The sequence below is a fragment of the Danio rerio genome, chromosome 9, assembly GCF_049306965.1.
Source record: "Danio rerio strain Tuebingen ecotype United States chromosome 9, GRCz12tu, whole genome shotgun sequence".
Lineage (NCBI taxonomy): Eukaryota > Metazoa > Chordata > Actinopteri > Cypriniformes > Danionidae > Danio > Danio rerio.
Genome location: NC_133184.1, coordinates 21099053 through 21121453, shown reverse-complemented (window position 1 = coordinate 21121453; position 22401 = coordinate 21099053). Strand labels below are relative to the sequence as shown.

Below are 22401 nucleotides of genomic sequence, written 5' to 3'. Positions count from 1 at the left end.
GGACTCGTTTAGCGGATCGAACATACAGTTGAAGTCAGAATTATTAGCCCCCTTTTGAATTAGTTTTTCTTTTTTAAATATTTCCCAAATGATGTTTAACAGAGCAAGAAAAAGTTCACAGGATGTCTGATTATATTTTTTCTTCTGGAGAAAGTCTTATTTGTTTTATTTCAGCTAGAATAAAATTTGTATTTGATTTTTAAACACCATTTTAAGGTCAAAATTATTAACCCCTATAAGCTAATTTTTGTTTGATAGTCAACAGAACAAACCATCATTATACCTGCCTGATTACCCTAACCTGACTTGTTAACCTAATTAACCTAGTTAAGCCTTTAAATGTCACTTTAAGCTGTATAGAAGTGTCATGAAAAAGATCTAGTTAAATATTATGTGCTGTCATCATGGCAAAGATAAAATAATTCAGTTATTAGAAATGAGTTATTAAAACTATTATGTTTAGAAATGTGTTGAAGAAATCTTGTCTTCGTAAACAAAAATTTGGGAAAAAAATAAACAGGGAGGCTAACAACTCAGGGGGGCTAATAATTCTGACTTCAACGGTATATTAATGTTACAGTGCTAAGAAATATATGTGCTGTTATTAAAAGAAATACATCTAATCACTTTTTGATGTTTTTTTCCCTCGTCATTTATAAATATCAGGATGTAATGTGGATTTCTTTTGATATATCGCTGGTATAGTGATCTGTCATTATCTGGGGCAAAATATCATAATATCATATCATATTACTGTACCTCAATATTTGACTACTTTTTTTTCCTTTCATCTTTGCTCTTATTTATTTAGTCCTGCAATTTCTTTAATTCACTCCTCTACAACACTGCAACAATATCCGTAAATTAGCAGTTTTCTGTATTCGGCAATTCATGTTTTTAATTGTTATTTTCCCCTATTTATTTATGCGTTACGCTTATGCATTTTTCAATAACATTTAACCCTAAAACATTTGAAAAATTGACTTTTATTAACATTTTTAATGGTTTGAAGTGATATATTTTCTGGATTGGTGTTGTATATTATGGTACATTTTCTGTTATTTTACAAACTTATTTCTCTATATATTATTTCTAATACATTATATTAGTTCAAACTACTAAAATGTCAGTAGAACTCACTTTGTTAACTGTAGTGGTTAATTTTTTCCATCAAAAGTTGACAGAGCAGAGATTTTTGTGAATTGCATCCCATAATGCAATTCACAAAAGTAAATAAATTAAAAACACTTGGGAATCACAAAATACGGAAACTGTTTGTTTACAGATAATTTTTTACAGTGAAGATTATTACAATCTAAGTTAATGATTTTATTCCAAATAGAGCTATTCAAGCTATCTGCTGAAATTGTATTCATATCGTGATCTAAATTGCATTAAAATAAATATCGCAATGTCAGATTTTTTCAATATCGTGCAGCCCTATGTTGAATTAATCCAAAACTCCTTAAAATAAACATTTGTGGCTTAAATGCTAAATTCATAATCTAAATATACATCTTAACTGTTTATTTATTTATGAAAAATGGCATGAAATTTCCTCCATTTCATAGCAATTTTAAAAACAAAACTATCAAGAAATTTGCCAAATTTCATATACACAAGTTTCACAACTTGTATTCAAATCTAATACATCCATTTCCAAAACAATAAAACATGGAGAGCAGACAGAAAAGTGCTCAGTTTATTTAGCTTTTCCCACAAATACTTGCGCCCTGACATACATTATGGAAAATGACAAGCATTTATTTCACAGCTTTAAGCAATACACTTGTGTGTTAAACATTAAACAGGTTGTGTTTTTTCCCTTAGACATTAGAATTTCTCAAAAATAGTCTCAAAAATGTTCTAAATCTCACAAAATGTTCACTTTTACAGATATAAGGGCATTTACTAGACCTCATAAAATTTCACAGAGGCACGGGAGAGGAGAACACACTTTTACTTGGCGGACACGTCATCGAACTTTGGCTCTGTAAATGCAAAAAGAGAAAAAAGGGTTAGTTAAATGCACCATAGGACATTCGAATAACGTCAACATCAAACAAAGTGTGCATTTCAGACCTAAAATTAAGCAGGAATACCAATGGAGCTACTATAGGCTGACATCAAAAAGCATTGCAGAAACCTTTGCAATGAAACTGACATATCGATGCATTAATGAGACATCTGAGAGTGCTGTGAAAAATATCAATCGTCTAAGAAATGATTTAAGAAATATTTATAAATCAGAAGTTAAAGAATAAAGCTAAAACTATTAGATGATATTCACCCTCTGTTGCAGACTACGACTTAAGTTATATTATACATGATTATATTAATATTATATATGAATCATAAATATTTTAATTAGACAAATAAAAATAAAGCTGTTAGGCTATACAATAACACAGAGGGAAAGTCTATGCTAATTCATATTTAAAGAAAAAAAAATATATATATAATATATATATATTTATTTACATATACTTATATTTACACATTATGTATATTTCCAAAATACAGTCTTGGGTAAATGACATATGCTGCTAAATACAGTTATATTTATTTAAAGTGTTAAGCATTATGCTTTTAATAGCTTTTAAAGTAACTTTGACACGTTGTGTGATTGTTTCGATTTGATTGCTTGCATATTTTGTATGGAGATGTTGCATGTTAAAGCATACAAATTTACATTTTTAAAAAGTAAAGAACAAAATATTAATGTAAAACAATGAATCAATTTCCTAATTTTTGCTCCAACTCTTAATAAAGCTTATTATTTTGGTTCAAGCATTATTTTGGTTTGCTTATGTTATAGTCTGGCTGCTTGGTTATAAGCAGTGGTTATATTTGTAACTAATTACAAATACTCACATTACTACAGGTTACTTTAGGTTTCCAACAACCTAAAATTGACCAAATATCAACGTCATTATTGAACATCAACATAACTTTGTCCTTAGACGCAGGCTAGATGTTGAATTTTGGCCACCTGACATCACACAACCTAAATCTAACCTAATAATAGCATCTTATGACATTTTGTGCCTGCTGGGCAATAACTAGATGCTCTACAGCAGTGGTTCTTAAACTTGTTTCACCAAATAATGACCATAATGACCAGTGTTAAAATACAGTGGCCTAATTAAGCAGCTACAGCTACACAGTTCAAAAACAAGGCAGATTAATTCCTATTATTATGAATATTTATCTTTGTCAACCTTTAAACATTAAAAATAGTTTGAACATTAACAATGCCCCGTGCTTACAGGTAAAAAAAAAAAAACATAAATAATGTTTAACCTGAAAATGTTCTTTGGACCTCATAAATATAAGCTATATGTGATCATAATCATATATAAAAAGTTTTGACATCTTTGTATGTATTTGAACTCTAAACATCAACTTGTGTATTAAATATATGATTTGGATTTACAAAATTAATTTAGAAATTAGATCGGCTTACTGCGTGTTAGAGTAGGCTTTGTGTGTCAGAATAGCGAGTCATTAACCCAAATCTCTCAGTATTGTAATATAAAAATTTGGGATACATCCCCAACAACAGTTACAAATATGGTGAGATTAGCTTCAAATATATAACAAAAATTAGTAAATTGAAAATAAAAAAACAGGTTTAGCTTATTAAAATCAATTTACTGATCACATCAGTGTTATCGTATGCATCAAAAGGTTAAAAGTGTTCATTTTTTTTTTACTTAAATTATTCAGCAATTCCTCTGTGCACCACTAGAACGAAGCCTGTGTACCACTAGTGGTACACGTACCACAGTTTAAGAACCACTGCTCTACAGAATGTTACGTTCACACACACATGCACAAATTACATGTATCATGCATCAGCTTTTAACAGCGTACTCACTACTCTTGAGTACTTTTAAAAGTGCTACTTTTTACTCTTACTTTGAGTATTAGATACTTTTACTCAACTTGACTACATTTTTAGGCAAGTAATGGTACTTTTACATGAGTATGATTTGTCAGTACTCTTTCCACCACTGTTTATAAGGTACATAAACATATAGAGGTCAGCCATGCAGTGACTGTAAACTCATATGAGGGCCATTTTAACATTCAAGCATAAGAAAAAAGTGAAAACCTGATGTAATTGATGCATCTAAGCACAATAGACATGACAAATATACTTCAAGCATTACCTGTTACAAGTGCTAATGCAAATCAGGACGTTTATCGCATCACATAGCTACTGAAATATATCTGTGGCGGTTGTGTGTATGACCGAGCATCAGACACACACTCCATTATTCTTCCACAGAGTACATGCTTTCAAAACTCAAGCTTTTTGGTTCTTGCTGTACTTATTGAAGGGGTAGTTTAAATTGCTATGAAAATACTACAAATAACAGACATAATAATTATAATTATTAAACTGTCCCAACCAATTATTGCTTAACCAATGGTTTAACAGAACATCAGAAAGCAGTTTGGGTAACTTTAGTGACTTTACTGCCAATTATTATTCTCAATGTCTTTCTTTTTTTTGAAAACTCTAACAAGAGCGGAACAAAACCACAAGTGGCTATATGTGACTGCACGACAAGAATAGTCATTCAAAATATATATTTTGGTGGGACGAATCCTGTATATTTTTGACATCAGTTGCATACTGGTGGGCGGAGGAGGGGGGCCGTAAATGGTAAGTGGGCCTGCAGTCCAGTGGCCAAATGCCAGAAGGGCCGGATCATTTTTTAAATGTGGGCTGGTCAGTTTAGCAACGTTTTTTTTTATATGTATTGTTTTTACATGCAAACAGCTTTTATCTCTTGCAACTTGCAAGATGTGAAAATTATGATGATGATGATGATGATAATAGTAATATTAATAATAAATGTTAATCATTTGGCCCAATCGGCGACGACCGGCTGTTTTCGAGATGGGCTGACCAAACCAGAGGTTACGCAGACGTAATCAACAAGCCCACCTGCGCGCAGAATTCAGAATTTTCCACTGATTTTTAGCTCATCATCAATTCGGTTTATTTAATTGAGTAAATGTGTGTAAATCTATATTAATCCAGTTTTAAAATTAATTACAGTAACATTATTGACTAATGTGAAAATGTTCATCTGATTTATGTACAGTGCAGTTTGTACAGTAATATTTTCTGTCTTTTACTAGATATATTATATAACAAACTTGCTTTATTTACCGAATAAAGTGAATCTAATTGGATATGCATTTCAAACATTAAATAAAAGTTAAAAAGATATTATTTTTATTTCATATATTAAGGTTTAGTTGAGATACTCCCAAAATATTTCCACAGAAATCCACAGATTTTTACCAAAATTGTCAGCAGAAATAGCAAAAAATGTTCGCAGATTCCGTCTGGCTCTAGTAATCAATTTTTGGCAAGAATAGGCTTTTTTGAGATCCATCTCGCCTTGACTGCGTTGTAGATGAGCAGGCGGCTGCAGTAAAAGGAGAGCTCAAAAAATACATGAGAAGTCACTCGAACATTTCCCGAATCTCACAGTTTTGCCCCCTGGAAATGTCACCAGTGTTGGAGATCGTGGTCACATTTTCACATCACAGGTGAATGACTTCAAGAAAAAAATGCTATGGTAATTTATAGTAAATTTTATAGTGTTTTTGCACTTTTTTTCAGTATTGGGTTAATATATAATATATAAATATCGATCACATATGATATTGCACTGCCTATATTGATTCCCCATCTGTACACTAATATAAGTAGTGAATGTGCGTGTCCATGGGTGGGGTTGTGTCGGTGTGGTAATGTGGGCTGGTGTGACTACAGGGCCAGGGCTGAATTTTTGTCTCAGTCTGCCCCTGGTAAAAAGTCTTTTCTGTTTTTTTTTATATTCAGTAGTCAACATTTGACATGGATCAAAACCTTTCATTAAAGTTGTCCTAAAATTATTGAACATCTATCCTTGTCTATTTCTTCAGTACATTTTTAGTTCTGTATCATACTTTAGGTGACGCAGTGGCAGAGTCGCTTTACAGCAAGAAGGTCGCTGGGTCGAGCCTCGGCTCAGTTGGCGCAGTTGGCTCAGTTGTGTGGAGTTTGCATATTCTCCCAGCGTTCGCGTGGGTTTTCTCCGGGTGCTCCGGTTTCCCCCACAGTCCAAAGACATGCGGTACAGGTGAATTGGGTAGGCTAAATTGTCCGTAGTGTATGAGTTTGTGTGTGTATGAGTGTGTGTGGATGTTTCCCAGAGATGGGTTGTGGCTGGAAGGGCATTCGCTGCGTAAAAACGTGCTGGAAAAGTTGGTGGTTCATTCCGCTGTGGGGACCCCAGATTAATAAAGGGACTAAGCCGACAAGAAAATGAATGAATGAATGAATGAATCATTCATACTTTAACTGTGCCATTTTCCTTCAACCTGCAGTCACTACTTTTTATGTTGTTTACTTTTTCTCTGCATGGTTTAATTGGACGAGACTCAGTACTGTGATTCCCAACCAATTAAACAATGCAAAAAAAAAAGCAGATAGACAGATACTTTATGAAAGCAACATGTACAGTGTGAAACATTAAAAAATCTGACTGTTTAGACTGCGTGTCACAGATTTAAAGATAAAGAATGTCTACTGGATGAGGACTAAAATGGACACCAGGACTAAAACTGCTGAACACCAGTAGCTTGTTAGTCAGGGTTCAAATTGCATAACATAAGCTTTAACATATCGTCACAGCTAGTTTTTTTATTCTTTGGGTTACACAGACTTCATTCCATATATAAGCACATCAACCTGGTTTCTGTCTGCTTATTATAGTGAAATAAATTAATGTAGTCTGTTCTCACATTAATCTTGCATTTTAAATTGATCGTCCATGCATGGCTAATTATTTTACTTGCACTTAGAAACACCCTTATAAGAAAATAAGAAAATTTTGAAATTGCAGGGTATAAGGTGGAATAATTTTCACAACGTACTCAAAACTCACTATCACTCGGGAGAACTTTTAGAAGGGCTACTTTTTTACTCTTACATTGAGTAATATTTAGAAAAATTTATCTTATTCTACTTGCACTATGGTTTCCCAGAGATGGGTTGCAGCTGGAAGGGCAGCCGCTGCATAAAAAAAAATGCTGGATAAGTTGGCGGTTCATTCCGCTATGGCGACCCCGGATTAATAAAAGGACTAAGCTGACAAGAAATGAATACTTGCACTGTTTTTGCCAAGTAATGGTACTTTTCCTTATCCTTCCACCACTGTATGTATTTATGAAATGGAAACAAATGAAAACATAAATGAAAAAACAACTGACAGATCAGAGAGATTGTCTGTTGACATACCGGGGAATTTAAATTCTGGAAAGGAAGACAGATCACCACCACCGTACAACCGCTGCAGCTTTGCTATTTCCTCAGCGAGAGCCTTCTGATACTCTGGACCTGCATCGACTAGACCTCCAGCAGCACTGAGAAAACACAAAGTCATTATAAGCCTGATTATATTGCACGGTTAATCAAACCATGAGAGGATGATAGTGAAACACCATGTACCCGGTTTGTGATGAGTACGCTCGAATAGAATCGAGGAAAAGTTTCTGAATGGGGTCCAATCCAGCTGACAATCACAGGAAACATAGCAAATTATTAACTATGTCTAATAATATCTACAAATAACAGACATGCATACGGATGCCAGAATCCTTGATCTCTGAAAGAAATCAGTCTTCTTTAACCCTCATGCATGACAAAAGTGCCTGGTGTGAAGACTAGATCTAGTGAACTAAAGAGAACAGCTCAGGCGGTGAGTATCTAGAACGGAGGTTGCATTTACACTGAAATGAAATGGAAGAATTTCATCTCTTAAAAGAAATGGGCCATTGTGTACTACCATCCCAGACACACATGGACATCAAACAGTAGCTATGTTTCCATCCAAAGATGCAAATTAGATTTAAACTGAAGTATCGCATAAACATTTGCGAACAAATCAGCATCAAAAAGGATAAAATAGTAACTACATGATAAAACGGCACGAAAAATCTTATCTTCTGCACCTCAAAAGATAAAGATGAAATGCAACTAGCGCGCTATGGTGTTTAGAGACGCAAGACACTCTTTGGGAGCCCAGATGCTCAACAGTTCTGGGAGGTAATAATACTGAACTTTGATGATGGACTTTGGCTGAGGGATTTTTAAATGACCAAATCAACATATCAGAGGTTTTACAATGTGGTCAGTCCTTTGACTTGTCTAATAATGCTATCCCAAAATGACCATTTTTGTTATCTCTTGATCTCTTAAAAGAAAATCACATGACTTTTTTGATGTGATTCCTGGAATTTATTTAGTAAGACCCAATCCCAATTCTACCCCTTAACCCACAAGGTTAAGCCCCAAAGGAGCAGGGCTAGATAGCCTTTGAAACTGAGATTTTCCAGGACCACACTTAAAATGAAGAGGTACGCAAATTTTACAAAATACACTAGCTACATGATTGCACACCCGAATAAGGAGATGCACAAATATAAGGTTTTTTCACATCACAGTAAGCAGTAGGTATGACAAAAAAAGACGATTTGTTTATTACTATGTCTAGATATGTTTATGCATAAATAATAGCCTTATGTAAAATATAAAAGCAAAACATCAGTAGGCCATTTGTATTGGGTACACCATGCTGTATTGGGGATGAGTGGTCTGCAAATGTCTTATTAGTTTGGACGGTCTCTTGCATTCGTCAGCAAAAACTTTGGTGCAGATAATGCACTGTGGCTGGGTCAGGGACTCTTTGCTTTGAGAAAAAATAAAAATTGCTCGGGTAACGATCTTGGTGTTTCCAGTAGTGCAAGTGCTGTGACCCGAAATGTCACCCGGGTCTACTATGCTTGGGTCATTACCAGTAGCTGCTAAAGGGGAATTGGTAACACATTTTTTGTGGAGTACGAATTACAAATTTGTCAAATTTTTTTTTTGGTCAGCCAGGGGATAAAATGAACTAAGATCATTCTCCTGTTCACTGCAAATTTTTTTTTTTTATATATGACACGAACCCCCACAGAGCTTGCTGAGGCCCCCTTGTGGGCCGGGACCAACCTGTTGGAAACCGCTGGATTAATGCAGTGCTACTTGTTGGTCTGATACACTTTATATTTCATCTTGGCCAGACAGTGAAGATCGCAGTTTAAAAAAAAAAAAAAGAAATCAGATCTTAAACGCTGTGATTTTGTATGGGATGACAATTCACCGGAAGCCCTGGGGCTGGTGGACTGAAATTAAAAGTCCATGTTCATATACCCCATTTGGACATGCTATTCAGCTTGCACAGTTTTTAAGTGCATTATAAATTATGGAAGTATGTGATTTCAAATGCAGCCATGGTGTCTCATTTCTTAGGGGCGAATTTGAAGTTAATGCACATTTATCTGATAAATAAATGTCCTAATAGACTTCTACGAAAATATCCTAATACACTTTTTTTATGGATATTTTCAAAATATATGGTGTTTCCATTAAGGATTTTTGATGCGATATTCCAAAATGCACATAAAAAAGGTGGATGGAAATATAGCTAGTGACTATTAATTTGAGCAGTCATACAATTTTGCATCTTTTAATAAACCGTTGCTTCCATTCCACATACAGCAAACAGTGCAAACTCAAATCTCACTCAATGCACCGTACACCACATTGGAAAAGCTGGTAAGGAACGGAGGACATTTCATATTTCACATATAAACCACAGTACACAGGTAAAGATAAGAGGATAACAGGTTGATTATACTGATATCATGCGACCCCCTGGGAAGAAAAGTGAGACAGTGACAGAACAAAAAGTGCATTTGGGTGAGGAAAGAGCAAGGGGAAAGAAAGACGAGGTTAAAGTGCAGTTACAATTGTGCTATTTAAAAGACATAAAAGTGCATATGTGCTCACATCAGTGCTCTCGTGGTGAGGATTTTAAATTTATACAGTATATTTAACAATAAAAGAAAAGAAACGCCAACATCTGATAGTTCTGACAGTGACACTTTTCATTAACTGTAAAAAAACATGACAAACGTAGCTTTATCTTTACAGATGGGGGGTTGGGATGAAAAACTGTTGAGGCAAAATAGTACAATTGTAAATAACAGGGCTGTCAGATAACTCGTTAAATATTTTTATTATATTGTAGACTGATTCATGAACAATTTTCGTGATAGATTAAGCACAGAACACTTACTCAATCTCCTTTACCATATTGCCTGCTTTATAAGAGGTGAGATTAAGCACTGAACGATTCATTAAAAAATTTGATTTAAAAGTCACTATATTGCTTTGATTTATGGATTTTTTGTATATTTTATTTCATATATATTCTCAAGTGATGTTTAACAGAGCAAGGGTAAACATTGATTTATTAATATGATTTTTCACAGTATTTCCTATTATATTTGTATTTTGAGCAAAGTATTATTCCTTTTAAGTTGGCTGTAATATATATATATATATATATATATATATATATATATATATATATATATATATATATATATATATATATATATATAWTTTTTTTTTTTTTTTTTTTACCGCTATGGTCAATATTAGTAGTCTCTTTATTAATGAATGAGCCACTGTTGTCCAATGCCTTGTCTAAATACCCTAACTAGCCTGGTTAAGCTCATTAGGCCTTTAAATTGCACAAGTAAAATCGTTGCATGAATTATTAGCACTTTAAATATTATTAGCAATTAGCTTTAGCACTTGTAATTCATCATACGTTTTAACAATGAGATTTACAGATTTATAGATGAAAACTTTTTTTTTTTTTTGAGTTGTAAAATGATTACATATTTCTTCTTTCTTTTTTGGTGCATTTGGTTATATTTGGCCTAGGTTCACCTAAAAATACAAAGACAGACTTGTTTTATGATGTATATTTTCTGACTGATCTCCTGAAAGATGCATTTCCGACACCTAAATTGATTTCTTCAGCAGTCTCTGTCTGCTTGTTTGCTGAACAACAAGGTGTCATTTACACCTGTGTTTCTCAACTGGTGGGTTGCGACCCACAACATTTTCAGTGGGTGGGGACCACAGAGTGTGTGGTCAAAAAAACAACAAAAGTTTAATTTTTAACTTTATTTTTTATTTTTTAAATGTGTGCACGACAACCCTACTGTTTGACGGGATATTTAATTTAATTATAGCAACAAATATGTCAACGCGCAAGTACAACCCTGAATATGTAAAGTATGGATTTACATATATTGACAACAAAAAAGACTTAAAGTCATATGTCTTATGTAGTGAGGTGCTCTCACAAGAGAGCATGAAACCTTTTAAATTAAGACGACATTTAGAAACCAGACATGTTTCATTAACAGTTCAATTTAGTTCATGGTAACTGAACCTTTCCTTACCCTAACCACTGTTTACAGTATTTGTCGTTTTTACTTTACTGTAATATTTCTATAATTTGATACATTTTGTTAAATAAAATATTGTTTATTTGTAAGCCTTGGTGATTTTCTTATGATTTATCTGTCACTACTTGTATGTTAACAAATAAATACAAATTAATTATAATTCCTAAAATTGTATTGTAGTTCCTAAAAATTTGGGTCATGGCTTGATGACCATGTAAAATTTGGGTCCCATAAACAAACCAGTTGAGAACTCCTGATTTACACTAACGCATTTTAGTTTTAAAATGCACGTTATGCCTGGTTTCCATAATACTCCAGGATCTTTGATCCGCAATAACGTTTTGAAAACCTTGGCAATACTAACCAGGGTAGACGAACTGATTCGCAAAAAACTGAGGCGTGGCCGCATGGCTATCCACAAGCGCTCTCTGATTGGTTTTCTGCATTTGTATTGTGTCCTAATTCGCCAAGCTACTCTCATATGACCATTTAACAACCAGCAGACAGCAAAAATGAATGCTGGTAAAATATGGGCATGCCAAGTAAGATAGTCAAGTATTGTCCATTTTACACTGTATTGACCTTTATCTGCGAGGCGGAAGGATGCTTGTTTTTGCGATTGTTTAAGAACTTCCAATTCAATTTCCTATGATTGCCTATAGAAATGACTATGCAAAATAAATGCCAGAAAATTGTCAAACTACTTGCCCTACATATACGTGTGTTCATGCTTATACATAAAAAGTTTAATAATATAAAAAGAATAATCAAGCAGCATAACAGGCTGATTTTAACATCAGAAAATCAATGGAAGTGAATGAATGTAATGGCGGCGCCCATGCACCCATACATATTGAATAAGGTCTATAGTGTAACCGGAGATTGTTTTTTCTGAAATTCAATAAAAACGCCAGTCTGAGAAAGCAGTGTTTTCTTATCAAACTAAAAAAGAAAAAACACTAGTGTAAAAAGCACCCAAGGCTCTTTTCTCTTTGTACTAAATCTGTTAAATTGACAGCCCTGGTAAATACAATTACTCACTGAGAAACACATAAGGAATGAATACAAAGACTAAATGAAGACAAAAGATGTCAGTGAAAGAATAAAATGGAAGACAGGAGAAGCACACAAGGTCAACATATGAAATGATGAATAAGTGAATGAACAGTACAGATGAAGACCAAAACACATGAGAGATAAAGAAACAGAAATAAATATAACTGAAGTTTTGCAGTAAAGAACATGCATTGCATAACTTACAGGATTAAAAAAAAAAGAAAGTTACAAACAAACATATATAATAGACATGCTCAAAGACAGATGACGGATGGGGAGATTGGCTATATTCATTGACTGAAAACCAAGGCAATAATTGAAATTACTCTTAATTAAAAACCATCAGGACAAAAGTTGTCTCTATACCCCAGCTGAGAAAATGAATATAGCCTTCAATAGGTCTACATTTCTGCATGATGTTATGAACCCATTAAGGGTGTAACGGTTTCTTAATGTCCGATTTTGTATCAGCATTTTGATACCGCTATTTGTTACAGTTCAGCTTATACAGTTCAGTAATTTAATTACTCAATTACAGTAAGTTTAAAAGGTTTAGAATGGCTGTAGCATTCATTTTCTTTTCGGTTTAGTCCCTTTTTTAATCCGGGGTCGCCACAGCTAAATGAACCGCCAACTTATCCAGCACGTTTTACGCAGCAGATGCCCTTCCAGCTGCAACCCATCTCGGGGAAACATCCATACACACTCATTCACACTCGTACACTACAGACAATTTAGCCTACCCAATTCACCTGTACCGCATGTCTTTGGACTAAGGGGGAAACCGGAGCACCCGAAGGAAACCGACGCGAATGCAAGCTCCACACAGAAACGCCAATTGACCCAGCGGAGGCTCGAACCAGTGACCTTCTTGCTGTGAGGCAACAGCACTACCTACTGCGCCACTGCGTCGCCTATGGCTGAAGCAATTATATACAAATATTCATTCATTCATTTTCTTGTCGGCATAGTCCCTTTATTAATCTGGGGTCGCCACAGTGGAATGAACCACCAACTTATCCAGCACATTTTTATGCAAGGATGCCCTTCCAGCCGCAACCCATTTCTGGGAAACATCCACACACCGCATGTCTTTGGACTGTGGGGGAAACCGGAGCACCCGGAGTAAACCCATGCGAACGCAGGGAGAACATGCAAACTCCTCACAGAAACGCCGACGCATGAGGATTGAACCAGCGACCTTCTTGCTGTGAGGTGACAGCACTACCTACTGTGCAACTGCATCGCCTTATATACAAATAAACAGGTTTAATTATCCAGTACTTACTTTAATTATTACAATCAATGTCATACACATCATAACACATCAATGGTTAAATGAGTGTTGAATGCCATGTCAAGTTTAAATAACTTCAACTTTTACAATCAGCTTCGCTCATCAGTGTCAGCTTCAAAGCAGTGGACTAATAAGAAGAATCATTGCAAGTTTCTGTTTACAGGCTCTCAGTGGCAATTTCCGGACACTGTAGTGCTCTCCACAGTGCTTTTTAGACACACTAAAAGCCACTGACTAACTAAAATCTGGTCTAAAGTCAATGATGCAGTTTTTTGTTTGTTTGTTTGTTATTCAAATTGTGCATTAGTTAAAAAAGTTTTACGCTTACAAAGTCCGCCATGTAAATAGTGAATCCAACATGGTCCAACCACAATTCCCTTTTAAAGATAATAGGGGATGAGTTTCTTATTGGTATAATACACCCATAACTCATTAAGAGAATAAGAATAACTCTTTTAGACGATGCGCTAGGCACACCAATAGTTTTTCCCATTCTTAAAATAGCAAAAAATTTTATTCTGACACACCTCAAGTGCACCATGTGATTTAGATCCAGTTCTTAGATCATTAAAATAGAGCTCTAGGATTTTGAGAAACATCTCTAATAATTAATCATCTGCTAGGCAGATTGCTAACAAAATGTTGCATAATGAACTGCTACACTAATATAAACAAAGTTATTAAAAAACAGTTATTATTTACATGTTTAGAGATGGTACGTATGCATACTGAACTGTAAGTATCGTTTTTAATGAACCGTTTCACCCCTAAATGTTCTTTGCATGTATGCTAGACATTTGCAATGACACGAGAACATGACACATAATAATGTGACTGTGAAATGAAGAAGGTACAGGTATATAAAACTTAACTAAATCTGAGATTACACCTTTACCGTTAACATTACAAATGTGTATGTATTAAACCCGAAAACAAAAAAAGAAAAAACACTGCTGTATCCCATTATGTGAAGGGGGGTTATAGGGGATATAGTGTGTACCCTCAGGCGTCTCCACAACTTCTGTTGGAGCTTCAGCAGCATCTGTGATCACAGGAGCAGAATCTACCAGCTCTTCAGAAGGAGCTGCATCTGCAACCGGCTCAATGGGGGCTGCTTCTGCAACTACTTCAATGATGGCCTCTGCAACTGGGGCAGCTTCTGCCACAGCTTCTGCAACCTCTTCACTGACAGCTTCAACAACTGCTTCTGAGACAGGAGCTTCATCTACAGGGGTGGCTTCAACTGCAAAAGCAGAAGCTTCAACTGGCGTAGCAGCTTTAACTGGTGCAGCGGCTTCAACTTGGGCTTCAACTGGCGCAGCGGCTTCAACTGGTGCAGCGGCTTCAACTGGTGCAGTGGCTTCAACTTGGGCTTCAACTGGTGCAGTGGCTTCAACTTGGGCTTCAACTGGTGCAGCGGCTTCAACTGGTGCAGTGGCTTCAACTTGGGCTTCAACTTGCACAGCAGCTTCAACTACAGGGGCATCAGTTTCAACTGGCGCAGCAGCTTCAACTACAGGGGCATCAGCTTCAACTGGCGCAGCAGCTTCAACTACAGGGGCATCAGCTTCAACTGGCGCAGAGGCTTCAACTACAGGGGCAGCGGCTTCAACTACAGGGGCAGCTGCTTCAACTGGTGTAGCGGCTTCAACAACTGGAGCAGCAGCTTCAACTGGTGCAGCGGCTTCAACTACAGGGGTAGCGGCTTCAACTGGTGTAGCGGCTTCAACTACAGGGGCAGCGGGTGCAATTTCTTCAGCAACAGGGGAAATGGCTTCAACAGGAGAAATGGCTTCAACAGGAGAAATGGCTTCGGGTGCAGGGGCAGCAGTTTGAGCTGCAGTGGCAGTCAGGACTGGTTCAGGTGCAGGGGCAGCAGCAGATGCTTCTGTAGAGGCAGCAGCAACAGAAGCTGCAACCTCCTTCTTGGGGAACTCCACAAAGGATTTGTGCTGGATAAGTTTCTCTATATCGAAGTACGTTTTTGATGCTGCTTTTTCTATGATGGAGGAAGGAGGGCAAACATAAAAATGTAATAATTCGATTTATCTTATGCATTATCAGGGTTCATGGAGACTGTTAAATTCATCCAGCAAAATAACTTACCCAGTTAGAGTGGCGAGGTGGTCGAGCTTTGAACACCTTATGAGCTCACTTATGCATGTCAAATCTAAATGGTGGCTAATAAAATAGCCTTGGCAGGAAAAAAGCTAAACATTCTTCATTCAGTTATCTATCTTTTAATTAAAATCTGTTGGTAAAAATATTGCACATTAAATATCTTTGTAATAATGGAAAATCATAACATATAACAAAATGCACAATTCCGTAATTGTTGTAGCTATATTCATATTATTCTTATATTTTACCATGACTTTTATAGCCAATAACTCTCCTAAAGTAGATGACACTATTGTTACACAAAATATGGGAATCAAACATGGTACCAGCACATGAACATTACAATTAATACAAATACAGATCCTAATATTAACATTGTTAATAATTTGTGAGTTTTAGAACATGTGTTTTCATATTTATGTAACTATGTTCAATTCAAAGTTTGTTAAATAATTTCTTGGATTTTTGGCTTCAGCAGAGTCTCCAGAAAGAACAGAAGCAGTGGCTTCACGCAATACATTCTTTAACTCCAAAGGTCAAGGTGACCTATATAGGAAGTGAGGACATCCACATATAGCACTAGCATGTGCTTACAAAGAATATCTGCCAGTAAACACCACACAAGGCTTTTCTAAAGCCTTCCACTATCAGAGAACACAGAATATTAAAAGTTTAATAGTTTCCTTTAAATTGCGACAACATCCTAATCTTAGAAAAAACATGCATTTGTGTCTGTTATATGGTTTTATATTAATTACCAATATTAATTGTTAGTCAGTTGGTACCATGCAATACAACTCTTATTTTCTTACGTAAAATTACATTTTAAGTTTAATCTCACACATTCAATAATCAACTTTTAAATAAAAAAAGCAGAAAAAAGCAGATTTTTTGCTGCACATGGAAATTAATTTCTGTTTCATAAAGTTATTTTTTTTCTGGTGCAATACCAGGAATTTTTAAATGTGATCAATTATCCAGAAATGATATGATGTTTCTACAAAAATGATGCTGGTACATCGATTTGAGGAAATTCTGCTCCAATTCTTTAATTTTGTATGCAGCCAGTCAATTCCAAATGTCTGCACAAAATTCTAATGTTGACAATTTACCCGTTTCTGAAATATAGTCATACAATATTGGATATGACAACCTTTTATAAAACAAAATTATAGTATTTGTTATATTATTAAAATTATATATCATTATAATTTATAAAAAAAAGATCATGTATATGTATGCATGTGTATATATATATATATATATATATATATATATATATATATATATATATATATATATATATATATATATATATATATATATATATATATATATTAGACCTGTCACGATAAAAAATTTTTGTTGTGCGATATATTGTCACAGAAATGGATGCAATAAAGGATATTATGCATAATAAAGCAAAATAATGAAAATAGCCATTAACACATTTAAGGGAGAAAGACTTTGGGCTCTATTTAAACGATCTAGATGCAAAGTCTAAAGTGCAGGGCACAAAAGCATAAAGGGGGTGTACAAATCTACTTTTGCTATTTTAAGGATGGACAAAATACATTTTGCGCCGCTGCGCATGGTCTAACAGGGTCGTGCTTATTCTCTTAGTTATGGGTGTGTTTTAAGAATGTTATGCGTTTTATGAATTATGGGCGTGTTTTGAGCATAAACCAATCAGAGCCTCATCAACCATTCCATTCAAGAGTCAGTTGTGTCGCACCATGGCGCATCTGCCATTTACATGGCGGACTTTGTAAGTGGAAAAACAGAACGTTTCACTACCGATATAACAGTTAAACAGACCATCTGCAGCGCAAGGATAAAGAATGATCCTCCTCCATTCGACATCTCTCTTTTTCTCCACTTTTGTGGATAAGAAAATGGTGAAAACGCAAACCATCCATTAGTTTACATAGTTAATTTAGTTTGTTTAGCGCAAAGATTTGATTCAAAACTAATTCAAATTCAGTTCTAATTTCCAGCAGAATGAACAATAATAACGAAATGTGGGCAGTAAACAGAGTTATATATCCAAACTAGTGGTGTGCCGTTATCGACGTTAACGTTGCTGTGATAAAAAAAATATCTCCGTAAATCTAATCTCAAAGTTGGGTTGGGAGCTGGGTCCATTCTACGCAAGCTATGGTGATTTTCACCTTGATATTTTACCGCAGATGTATACCTGACCGGTGAGCCATCTGGCAAAAAAAGTTCCCTTCTGAATCAAATCAGCAAGATGCCTGACTTTAACTCTAGTTCAGCAGTTTTACTTTAATCATGAACATTTCATTCATGCCGCCATGACAAATTGTGGTATTAGACGCAAATAAGGAGTACTGGTTAGAGTGTTGAGGAATTTATCAACGCATGCCAAATGGAAAGAAAAAATACTTCCGCATTTCGCAATGTGTGTGTGTGTGTGTGTGTGTGTTTGTGTGTGTGTGTGTGTGTGTGCAGTCCTTTACTGACATCTGCGTGTGTGGAAATCTTGTCGGAAAACATGGGGAAAAGTCCTCCATGATGGTTATAGTTTGATTACGGTGTTTACTTCAATAATGCCACTAATATATGCATACTCCTCATGTCTTAATTCCATTTTCCATTTCTGTTTAGTAACTCTAGTTGGATTAAGGTGATAAAAAAAAAAAAAAAAAAAAAAAAAAAATATATATATATATATATATATATATATATATATATATATATATATATATATATATCGTTGTTTGGAGCTTATGTAGGCCTACAGTTCAAAATTCATGTTTAACTGAATAAACAGTTAGTAAACACAACTACATCTTATTGAACATATATTTATTACCAATTATCATAGTAGAACAGTTTCTAAAGCTGTTTGTGATGCATTTTGGAAACCGGAGATGAGCCCCTGGTCTAATGCGAAACCTGACTTGAGAAACCTAATTTCAAAGACTTATTACTTGGGTAGCACACATATTCTGAACGCCTTCAGCAGAATTCAAATGAGCCATTTTAATCTAGATTAATCAATATTAATTCCGAAATTACAGTGAGATTAATCCAGACAAAAAAAAATAATCTATGCCCACCTATAATCCAAACACACGTCCTATACCCCATATGGACAGATGGACAAATCGAAGCTTGTTTTTAATTAAACAAACATAAATATGCATAAAATTAAAAATACTACTAATAAGAATATCATACAATAGCTAATAGTCATGAATAAACTAAAAAAATTCCCCAGAGATGAAGAAGGCATGAAGGCAGTGGTTTTTATATTTATGTAGAAAGTGATAATTTTTGTAATATTTGAATCCTTTAATTCTTTTTCATTTGTAAAGATAATTGTCTATTGCTGTTCATGTTTACAGCAATGTTTGCGTTTAAGGCGCACAACTAACGCGTTCTGCTCTGGACTTTAGACCTGCTTTCAGCTGGTCTATTGCACAGTCTATTTTAGTTCCTCAAAATAGTAACGTGCCAACAATGCGCCTTAACACACCTTCTTTTTAGACCAGCACACATGAGTCTACAAAGTGGTGCAATGGATTTGCTATTTAAATAACGTGGCACAAAACGTGAAAGATAGAGTTGCGCTGGTCTGAAAATATCAACGCATTACACCAAACACGTCTTGCGCTTTATTGCGCCAGGTGTATGATAGGGTCCTTTAGATTTTAAGGTTATTTAGATTCCGTAATTTGATGTTAAAAAAGTAAAATCTTATCGTGTATCCTATCAAGTATATGTCCAATTATTAACTTTGAAAATGGTGAGGTAGAATGAAATGGCTTTAACGTTATTTGAGAATATATATAGCAACACCAAACATTATTGAGCTGTATTGCAGGTTAAGTCAATATATTGATCATTTGTGACAGGCCTATTATATATATATATATATATATATATATATATATATAATAAATATACATGTTTCTAAATTGTATCGTTAGTATTTTTTTATTATTATTTTTAAAGCTGCTTCTGACCATTAAATGTATACAACATCTTTTATTTACTTTCTTAGGTAAGCAGAGTTCTCATACATATAGGGAAAATATGCCTATGCAAATGAAAAAGTTATATAAAGCTTGAGGCATCAGAACCGGTACTCAGTATTGGCTGCAAAAGTCCTGATTGGATATATATATAGATATATTTCCAATTTCACCTATTTCAAATACACTGTATTCTGCACAAACGTATCATTATTATATTACCTTATTACATGCTTAAAATATCAGATTACTTGTCTGAAATTGGTCATTCACTGCATTCGAGATTCACACATTTCTTTATTAGTGACCACTAAAGCGTATAACTGACCACTACAATGAACAAATGACTCACAACGAATATTTCTTTTCCATTAATGCATTTTCAGAATTCACCATAATAGCAAAATATGCACTGAACACTGACCACCATGTTGTTTATCTTTCATTTTATGCGAGTTTAAAAGCATAACCTATTGGCTGAGAATCTTGCAGACCAGAAACAATGCTAGGAAATTAGATAATAAAGTCATTGTTTTATTTTACACTTAAGAAAATACGCAGTAGTACATCTTTGCCTTTTAGTGCTCATATGCTAACTGGCATGTCATTTAACCTTCAAGACACAATTAGACAGAAGGAAATAAAACACATTCCAGCAGAAGCAACAGCTGGGATCAGAGACCACATTCCCCTGAACTACTTCAACCTCAATTTCCATCAAGATCTGAAGTACAAAACCTTCTGCCCCCAAATTAAAGGCAGATGTTATATTAAAACTGATATGATGTGTATAAAGAAGATTTACCTTTGTTGGATTTTTTTGACTTCTTGTTGTCCCCAGATTTTGAGCTAAAAGCAGCAGCATGAGGAGCTCTACTGAAGGAACTCCAGCTCTCCGTCTGAATACACTGACAACAAAATACCCAAGCTTAAACTAGATTTCAAAACACAACGACAAATTCCTACTTGGAATCACACTATAGTGCAGTTAATTTAGCAAAAATAATAATAATAATAAGTCAAAAAGGTTTGATGTGGTGTCAAATTAACATGCCAGCAAAAAAGTACACAGTGTTCTCAAGGGAGGACTGGTTTTTCAGGAGACACTCAACCAAATATAATAAGGCAATTTACAGGTACACTTTATGAAAATATAACCAACAAACATGAAAAAATACTATAGTAATTTATAGTAAATACTGTGTGTTTTGAACCAAACAATAGTTAAGCACCTAATCTGTTGTGACAATTCTATACACGCTGTTAAAGCTGTAACTCTAGTAACATAATCAAATTATATAATACTAATATATTATACTACACCACAGTATATTACAGTATTTATTGCAGTTCATTAGATTTAAATACCACACTATGCTAGCAATCATTAACAAAGACTTGTAAATACATTATAATACACTTTACTATGGTAGGATTAAACGACATAACAGTATTTACTATCTATTTTAATGTGGGATAAAATAAGCATCAAATATTAAAGAAAATGAATATTTAATCTCTAATGCAATATAACTGATCAATACCCGAGTAAATGCACATTTTATTATTAGAAATACTTCATGTAAATAATGTCCTGCGTGTCAATACAGGACAAAAGGAGGCATTCATGCGTCTAGTCAGTGGATTAAATGCTCCAGTGATAACATTAGAGCTGTGTTAGCGTGTTCACAAAAGCACTCATATACTTCGCTTTGTTCCGTTAAAAGAAGAAACATTTCGTGGTATAATACATGTAAATGCGTTATAAAGTGCAGGCATTTTGTCGAAAATTCCGCAAAAAGCAATGTACTTACCCTGAGAGATCCGAGCCGTCCTACCCTGAGCAAAGAGGCTGCCATCTTTACTGCAGAAACCTATTGAGAAAGAAAAACAGCTGCATGAATCACTGTTGACAGCTATGTATTTATAAATATTTGACATTGTCAATAAAATTCGTGCGACCACTGTTTAGAAATATGAAACTGTAGTTTACATAATGAAACATTTACCTCGGAATTGTTATTTATACAGCAAACAGCACAGAAATAGAGAATTTGCATAGAGTAACGTAAAGCTAGCTCACGTTAGCACATTAATGTTTCTTATATACATGATAAATAGCAATAATAATAAAACAGAAAAGTCACATAGCTGCTTATGAAAATCATCTTGATTGTATTTTTGTCCATATATCAATGATACTAATAAAAAGTTACCTGACTAAAATCTTCAAATCAAAACTACTTTGAGAAATTGCAACAAACGACAGTTTAAAATCCCAAAAAAGATTGCAGAAAAGTAAAAACGTGTAAACTGACAAGTATGTTGCACAGAAGCACATTAAAGTACCGCCCTTGCATAATAACGAACACACCCCCTCCTCCTCCTGAACATCAACTCAAATGACTCTAATCATGTTCATTCAGAATTTGGTGTTGTTTCATCCAGTCTAACGATGGAATGTGTCAAGCGAAACAATATGCTAATAATTCATAACAATACTTAACTATAAGGATTAATAAAAATGACTTTAAAAAGGTTTTTTCC

General features: G+C 34.7%; 1 protein-coding gene across 4 annotated transcripts; it reads right to left on the bottom strand.

Annotated features, from left to right (window-relative positions):
- Positions 1-1684: 1684 nt before the first annotated feature.
- si:ch211-140m22.7 lies at positions 1685-22216 on the bottom strand. Of its 4 annotated transcripts, none has more exons than XM_009304638.5 (7): positions 21864-22191; positions 21669-21728; positions 20660-20762; positions 14733-15731; positions 7520-7583; positions 7310-7434; positions 1685-1991 (listed from the first exon to the last, which is right to left on the bottom strand). In XM_009304638.5, the coding sequence occupies exons 1-7, from the start codon at positions 21912-21914 to the stop codon at positions 1960-1962; spliced, it is 1434 nt and encodes a 477-aa protein (XP_009302913.2). In that variant the 5' UTR covers positions 21915-22191; the 3' UTR covers positions 1685-1959.
- Between the last annotated feature and the right edge of the window lie 185 nt (positions 22217-22401).

What these genes read in the sequence shown, in the direction of transcription:
- si:ch211-140m22.7 (XM_009304638.5), bottom strand. Translation starts at nt 21,914, where the DNA reads ATGCAAATTCTCTATTTCTGTGCTGTTTGCTGTATAAATAACAATTCC. An exon ending in GACGGCTCGGATCTCTCAGG is followed by an intron (nt 20,763 to 21,668) that starts GTAAGTACATTG and finishes TTTTGTTGTCAG; the next exon opens with TGTATTCAGACGGAGAGCTG. An exon ending in GCGTACTCATCACAAACCGG is followed by an intron (nt 7,435 to 7,519) that starts GTACATGGTGTT and finishes GTGTTTTCTCAG; the next exon opens with TGCTGCTGGAGGTCTAGTCG.